This window comes from Rosa rugosa, chromosome 1, assembly GCF_958449725.1.
Source record: "Rosa rugosa chromosome 1, drRosRugo1.1, whole genome shotgun sequence".
Taxonomy (NCBI): domain Eukaryota; kingdom Viridiplantae; phylum Streptophyta; class Magnoliopsida; order Rosales; family Rosaceae; genus Rosa; species Rosa rugosa.
The window spans coordinates 50,631,537-50,639,183 of record NC_084820.1 but is presented as its reverse complement, the minus strand read 5'-3'; the positions used below and the strand labels follow the sequence as shown (position 1 = coordinate 50,639,183).

General features: G+C 39.6%; 1 protein-coding gene across 3 annotated transcripts; it reads left to right on the top strand.

The window, feature by feature from the left end:
* Positions 1-1,768: 1,768 nt before the first annotated feature.
* On the top strand, positions 1,769-7,383 carry LOC133725304 (nuclear poly(A) polymerase 4-like). Of its 3 annotated transcripts, none has more exons than XM_062152511.1 (12): positions 1,769-2,165; positions 2,256-2,333; positions 3,234-3,341; positions 3,419-3,481; positions 3,571-3,732; positions 4,387-4,500; positions 4,585-4,647; positions 4,742-5,071; positions 5,170-5,334; positions 5,462-6,238; positions 6,611-6,687; positions 6,781-7,383. In XM_062152511.1, exons 1-12 carry the CDS (start codon positions 2,031-2,033, stop codon positions 6,803-6,805), a joined length of 2,097 nt encoding a protein of 698 aa, XP_062008495.1. In that variant the 5' UTR covers positions 1,769-2,030; the 3' UTR covers positions 6,806-7,383. The 3 variants fall into 3 exon arrangements, with proteins under 3 accessions (XP_062008495.1, XP_062008493.1, XP_062008496.1); XM_062152509.1 differs by having other exon boundaries at positions 6,778-7,383; XM_062152512.1 differs by lacking the exons at positions 1,769-2,165; positions 2,256-2,333 and adding an exon at positions 2,440-2,484 and having other exon boundaries at positions 6,778-7,383.
* The last annotated feature ends 264 nt before the right edge of the window (positions 7,384-7,647 follow it).

The window sequence follows — 7,647 nt, the reverse complement described above, 5'->3', positions numbered from 1 at the left end:
AAAAGCAGAGAAATTTGAAATTGAAATAGTTATGACTAACCCTTAACTCATTTAGAGACCACCGCTCACAGCGGCCCTTGAACTTGTGGCTCATCAAGAAGACGAAGTTGTCGAATACATCAAAAATCAAAGAGGGAAATAGAATAGAGGGTAAAATGACGGATCTTGATGCTGGTCCAGGATTTATATACGAAGCGTTGATGAAATTCGATGCCAAGATTCGATTTTGAACACCTTTGGCGGACTCGGCGATTGTAGAGAGAAAAATATGAAGAGATAGTAGGATTTCTAACTCAGGAGTGTTGCAACTCGGACTCAGTGTTGCAACTCGGATCTGAAGAGATAATAGGGTTTCTAACTTAAAAGTTAAAATGACGTTGTTTTGACACTTGAGTTTCTCAAGTCGGTTGGTTTCTAACAAATTGAAATCAAAACCGAGTAGAGTTTTTTTTGGTTTAGTTCTATTTTATTATATTCGGTTTGGTTTTTTTTTTTCGATTCTAATTTCGCGAACCCACCCCTAATTTGAAGCTTGCAAACGATCTGACCTAGTTAATTAAATACCCCTCATCGATCCGACATCAATCTACCAAACTAAGGCCTTGCAAAACACCATATCGTACGTGAATTCACCGTAGACCTGAACCGCCAAACTCTCACCACCCTTCTCCCGCCACACTTGATCTCATCACATACCAAGTTGACCCTCCTGTGGTTCAGCACCAATGAGCTAAAACACAAGCCGTCGCCCACCCTTCCTCAAAAGGTCATCGCACTAGCCCCTTTTCATGGTCACCTAACGCACCGCCTCTTTTATCTTACTTCTCGTTTTACCACAATGTTAGGCTACTTTCCATAAGAGCAAGTCCACCGGTCTGGTATTGACCGGGCAAAGGCATGGATTTCTGACGTGGTGACCGGGCATGTGGAGATTCATCCCTCCACCGGTTGGTTTTTGCCCAGCTATACTTTGCCTTTCGATGACCCAGGGCAAGAAAAAAGCCAACTGCATGACTAATTTCTTGACCCAGGGCATGACTAAAGCCAACTGACGACAGCGACCGAAAGCAGAAGCAGACAGAGAGCAGCAGACGCGTGGAGGCAACGCACCAATGAGAGAGGAGAAGACGCGCCGCAATTGCTGACCCCATCTGCAATTGGTTGTCGCCTAGCGATAAGAAATGGCGGAAGAGAAAGGCCACGTGGAACCTAGCCGTTGGGCAAATAGTAAATTTGAAAGCAACGGTCAAGTCATCTCAGCCGTCTGTTTCAATTAACTTGCAGATCTGACGGCAACCAATTAATATGTATATATATTAAATCAAACGGTAACAAAACGGTAAGAAAAAAAATTCTAAAATTTTTTCTAACATCTCACACCCAAAAAATTTCAGTAAAATGAACAGTGAATTTAAATAGTGAAACCCACGATGAACAGTGAATACGTGAACAGTAGTATGAACAGTGCTGTGAACAGTGACAGGGTGAACAGTGTTGGCCGGGCAAGAAAAACAACGGGTGCAAACCCATGTCCAGTGGCAGTGAATAGTAGCTTGACTGGTCGAATTCTTGACTTCTCGACTTTGCCTTTTCTTGACTACGGGTGGACTTGCTCTAACAGGAGAATTGAATTTTAGTGATGCAGCATCCCTGCGTCTCCACGTGTCAGAAGCCTAAAGAATTCGTTAAAGCCAAAAACGCGTACCGTAACACTTAACACCGTTAAAACACCTGCAGTTCAAGACACACCAAAATCAAAGATAAAACCAAAATATCAAAACGACCCCCACCGACTCCAGCTAATATCTCTGGATCCCCAACGCGTTTTAGGGTTTGATCGTTAGGGTTTTCTGCGCTCCCAATTCCCCAAATTCTATTTCGTTTCGGAGTCCTGATCTTCTCCAATTCCTTCTCGGAAAAGTAATTCGGGCTTTCCCAAATCTTCTACTTTTACCTAATCCTAGGGTTTCTGCGAATTCTTGTTTGTTTGAATCCAAGGACAGATTTTTCTTTCGATTTGGGATGCTGAGATGGTGAGCTCAGACGGATTGAGTGCTTCTCCGCCGCCGCAGGCGGTGTCGGCAAAGCAATTCGGGGTCACAAAGCCGATTTCGACGGCCGGGCCTACTGAGGCCGATACTCAGAGAACTTTAGAGTTGGAGAAGGTTTGTGCTTTCGAAATTTTTCTTTGGAAAGATTGTTTAGGTTTGATTCTTTTTATGGTTTCTGATAATTGGGTTTATGGATTTTTGAAGCTTTTGGTTGAAGCTGGGCTTTACGAAAGCAAAGGGGAAGCTGCCAAGAGAGAGGAGGTTCTTCACCGAATTGGGCAGGTGAGTGTCGATTGATTAAGCTGCTTGTGTGCTATTCAGGCTGGTTTTAGTTCTAGTTCTGGAGTTTGAGGTTTTATTGAGCTATACTAATATCATCTGATGTTTATTCTTTTAGTTTAGGATGGGCTTGATTTTATCCGGAAAGATTGCGGTATGCTTATTAAATCTCTAGCAGAAGCCATCCTTAGTAATGCAATTGTGATTCTCCCTAGTTTGCATAAAGACTTTTTAAGTAGTGGATGCTATTGATTTTTCTTGGTTAATTTTTTTTTAATTGTGACTAGATTTTGTGGATTAGGTGCCGCTCTTACAGCTTGGTTAGTTTTTTCAATTTTGACTTGATTTTGTGGGTTAGGTGCCGCCCATGTTATGCCTGATGTAGTCTTTCAATGAAGAAGGATGCGCTTTCTTTAATAATTTGTTTTGCCATTATATGCAATCTTTGAGAAGTATAAGTGAAATTCTGGTTTTTCTGGTAGCTGTTAGACTAGGAATTTGACAATTAAATTGGTAAGGGGGGATGAAATCTATATTTTTGGGGTTAAATGGCTCATTGAACATGACGTAAAGCCTATGTAAATTTATAAGCCGACACAAGGTATAATAGACCACAAGATTCATTAAGTACTAATAGCTAACTTGTGATGCTTGAATGTATAGTAGAATGGGATGTGCTTATTTGAAGGTGTCTCCTAGATCTTGTTTTGGTGCATTTTTGAGCTCTGTGGTTGAAGTCTGTGTGTGCCTTGCACATTATGATTCAGTTCTAGAACTATAATCTTATTTATGTTTTTATGATTCTGGTAAATTCAGATATCTACTGCATACTTGAAAAATCCGAGTCTTTTATCTCCTTTGCTGATTCGTTATTGTATTTTCTATTCTATCTTGTGATTGTAGATTGTTAAGGATTGGGTAAAGCAACTTACTCAGTTGAGAGGATACACAGATCAAATGGTTGAGGATGCTAATGCTCTTATTTTTACATTTGGTTCCTATAGGCTTGGGGTAAGTTTGCTTGCTCTTGTTTGCTGTATGGTTTTCTCTTCTATCTAGGCATACACTTACGGTTGCTTCTTTTGTAGGTACATGGTCCTGGGGCTGACATAGACACATTGTGTGTTGGGCCATCTTATGTCAACCGTGAGGTAAATACTGAATGCAGGCATATCTCTTACAGTAATTATCTTGCAATTGTTCGGTATATATCTGCTCAATACTCTTTGGTTATCTTCAGGAAGACTTCTTCTTTGTATTGCACAACATTCTGGCTGAAATGGAAGAAGTGACTGAACTGCAACCAGTTCCAGATGCCCATGTTCCCGTAATGAAGTTTAAGTTTGATGGAATATCAATCGACCTCCTTTATGCAAGTGTTTCTCTGTTGGTTGTACCAGAAGTAAGTGCTGAGCTCTTCCCTTTAACTGTAACTATAAACAAGATTAAAAACCTAATAAATAGTATAAAATGTATAATTGGTTTGCGGATTGGGCTGGGGACCTTATTGCTGTCCAGTCTTGAAATGATCTCTTTCCAAATAACCAGGCATTTCTAATGGTAGACTAAAGTAAAAATGAAGAGAAGGAAGAAGGAAAAAACAAAGGAGGAAGAAATAAATAAAAAGAAAAAAAAGAGAGGAAGGGTTCAAATTTTATATCTGCAAAAGTATAAAGGTAGGTATATATATGTGTGTGTGGAGATATGGATGGGGATAAAAATTAGTCTCTGTCCCAGCTGCATTTGTATTCTAAGAGTTAATCATGAAGGCTAAATTTCTATCCATTAAATTATTTGCCTTCATTTCATCTCTCTTATGTATGTTGCTATTAGTTATGAGCTTGGTCAATCAGTTCTTGTGACCTATCTCCCTTCAGTAATCACATGAAAATCGTGCTCCTACATTACAAGTTTGCTGCTTATTCTTGTTTGCAACTTGTCACTTGCTTGAGGAAATCTTGTTAGTTCGCATGTTTTTTTGCAGCTGTGAGCTCTTATTTTCTATTATGTTTGTCTATAGCCATCATTTTGCTTAATTGCTTTGAGTAATAAACAGGACCTGGACATTTCTGATGTATCTCTGTTGTACAACATCGATGAGCCTACCGTTCGAAGTCTTAATGGCTGCAGGGTTGCTGATCAAATTCTTAAGCTTGTTCCAAATGTTGAGGTAGACTGACTCCTCTGCATATGTTTAGTTTGTCTTCAATTGCCTGCGTTATTTTGTTTGCTCAATGACCTATGTTTGTTTTAGCATTTCTGTACAACACTCCGATGCTTGAAGTTTTGGGCGAAAAGGCGTGGTGTTTATTCCAATGTGAGTACCTTCTCACTCAAGAAACTTTTGACCTATTGTAGTATTTTACAATTTAGGCTGACTTTCAATATTTGTTGAACTGATTTATGTTTAGGTTACTGGATTTCTTGGTGGTGTGAACTGGGCTCTCCTTGTTGCCCGAGTGTGTCAACTTTATCCTAATGCAGTTCCTAGCATGCTGGTTTCTCGATTTTTTAGAGTCTACACACAGTGGCGATGGCCAAATCCTGTCATGTTATGTGCTATTGAAGAGGATGAACTTGGTTTTAATGTTTGGGACCCACGCAAAAATCCTCGCGACCGTACTCATCATATGCCAATTATAACTCCTGCATACCCTTGTATGAACTCTAGCTACAATGTTTCTAAAAGTACCCTCCGTGTCATGATGGAGCAGTTTCAGCAGGGAAACAAGATTTGTGAGGTTTGTACTTGTTTTGTCTTCCCTCCATTCTTATAGATGTGAGTGTACTTCTTTGTAATTGACTAATGGTCACTTCCCTTTTCGTTTGCTAAAACCAGGAAATAGAGCTGAATAAAGCTAGGTGGTGTGCTCTGTTTGAACCATATTTGTTCTTTGAAAGCTACAAGAACTATCTCCAGGTCGACATCGTTGCAGTTGATGCTGATGATCTGCGTGCTTGGAAAGGCTGGGTGGAATCTCGGTTGAGGCAACTGACTCTAATGGTAATAAGAACAAACTATATATGTTTCAGTAGTTTGGTTTTCTTTTTCCTAAAAAAAAAAAAAAAAAAATTCTATTTTGTGTAGTAGGATGCATTTGAGAAGCTCTGGTGTCTGTTTACATTTGCAGATTGAGCGGGATACTTTGGAGATGTTACAATGTCACCCATATCCTCATGAGTATGTTGATACGACCAAACAGTGTGCACATAGTGCTTTCTTTATGGGTTTGCAGAGGAAACAAGGTGAAAAGGTTCAGGGTCAGCAGTTCGATATACGAGGGACTGTTGATGAGTTCAAGCAGTCCATTGAGATGTACAATTTTTGGAAACCTGGGATGGAAATTTATGTTTCTCACGTTCGTAGAAGGCAACTTCCTTCTTATGTGTTTCCTGATGGTTGTAAACGACCTAGACCATCTAGAGCTGTGGCCCTGCAGCATGATAATGAAGTTAGTCCGACGGGTTCTGGTGAGAGACACCTGAAGAGGAAGAATGATCTTGGTGGGGGTTCGCCACCGAAACGACTATCTATTAGCCCTCTGCCCCAGGATTCAATATCTCCTGAAATTATCACTCACAGAGGAGGAAGTGCATCTCCAGAGACTTTTGATAAATGCTTTAGTTTGGAGGTAGTTGATTCAAATAAAAAAACGTTGTCCGGTGAACTGGAGCCTGGAGATGCGACCAATTCCAGTGTTGTTACAAGTGTTACAAGCATGAGCAGTAGTGAAGATGCTGGATTTGGATCAATGACTGGTAGCTGTGAGGGGAATACTAAAAGTGTTGAAGGAAGCAGTATTGGGAGTAACACTGCTTCTTTATGTGAGGCAGACTCTGAATCTCTTTCAGTTAACGGAGGCGAAAATGGCAACCTTGTGCAAGGTGGATCACAAGAAGGATTAGAGGTTTTGGATTTAAGTTCCTTTACTTTGACTGCTTTTGATTCTTGTTCATTATTTACTTGCCTTCTATTGCAATATCTTTGCTATTCAGATTTCTTTACTCTTTAACTCAGAAATTATATGACCAAATGCACCAATGCATACAAGTGGCAACATCTGAGGTATCTATGATCAATAATGCAAGTCCTGACTGGATCTGTGTTTGAGTCCTCACTTGTGCTGCATGTATTAAAACATTGGACATTTGGGAATACAATCTGCACTTAGTTTCTTTGACATCTTTATATGCTGGAGATTCTCTGCAGTGACCATTCTACCTAATTTCCTTCTTTTGTTTTTGTTTTTGTTTTTTTTTTCCCGCTTTTTATTGTGAAGTTGAATGCTGCATTTGGGATGATACTTAATCCTAGCGAGGGAGTAAGATCGGAAGGTGTGCAGAAAGCAGTGATGAGGCATGTATTTTGTAACTTCTAAATATACTTTCCTTGATACTTTTAATGTATTGATTATTTTTATGCTTCTCCTTTTGGTGCGACTTATAGCAGGTTGGGTTTAACCTCAATGGCCTGAGCAAGTTAGTCCTATGTAAATTTGGCTGTGAAATTATCGGGACTTCAGTGAGAAAGGAAGAAAGCCAGCAGCTCGGGTAAGTGTTCTTTCTATTGCTGGCTTTCATTTCATTCTTTTTCAGGCATGCTCGTCTATCCAACCTTGCGCATTCAAATCAAGCACTTCAAACTGAGGACGATGGCTTCTTGTATAATTTTTTACGGCTTTTGAATTATTCTGATATGCTTAAAAGTCTCGAGCTCTGGATACTCTCCAAACAACTAATTCAGAACTTGATCAACTTCTGCAGACAGTTGTAGGTTTTTAACTTTTCGTCATCTGGTGGACTTTGATAGTCCCCAGATCCAGGATAAAACCCCCCCCAAAAAAAAAAAAAGGGAAAAAAAAAAAAAATCCCCATAGTGTCTTCTTTTCATAAGTGGAGTGTCTGGCTCTGTACTGTTCTTAATGTAGTAGGCTGGTTAGGTTTATGTTTGAGGGTGTGAGTGCGGTACTGCTGAGGGTGTATATATCCTCATGACATCTTTGTACATTATATGCTATGTAATGGTAATATTGAACATCTTCATCTTCTTTTTCTTCCCTCTGTCATTACTTGGTTGTGCTCTACAGCTTTAATATTTGATTGAATAGGTTGGAATTTTTATCAGGAGCTCATTGCTTTGTAAATGTTATCCCCAGAGCAATGCATTCCATGTGTTACATTCAAAATTAACAAAAGCTTAAAAGAAAACCTGGTAACCTTTTTAATTGATGTATGTATGATTTGGTCGGTGGCAAAAAGAATTCCATTGATGTTGCATGTGTTGACATTTGACAACCCATCTGTATGTGCAAGAGTT

What these genes read in the sequence shown, in the direction of transcription:
- LOC133725304 (XM_062152509.1), top strand. Translation starts at nt 2,031, where the DNA reads ATGGTGAGCTCAGACGGATTGAGTGCTTCTCCGCCGCCGCAGGCGGTG. An exon ending in CATCTTATGTCAACCGTGAG is followed by an intron (nt 3,482 to 3,570) that starts GTAAATACTGAA and finishes GGTTATCTTCAG; the next exon opens with GAAGACTTCTTCTTTGTATT. An exon ending in CTCTGTTGGTTGTACCAGAA is followed by an intron (nt 3,733 to 4,386) that starts GTAAGTGCTGAG and finishes AGTAATAAACAG; the next exon opens with GACCTGGACATTTCTGATGT.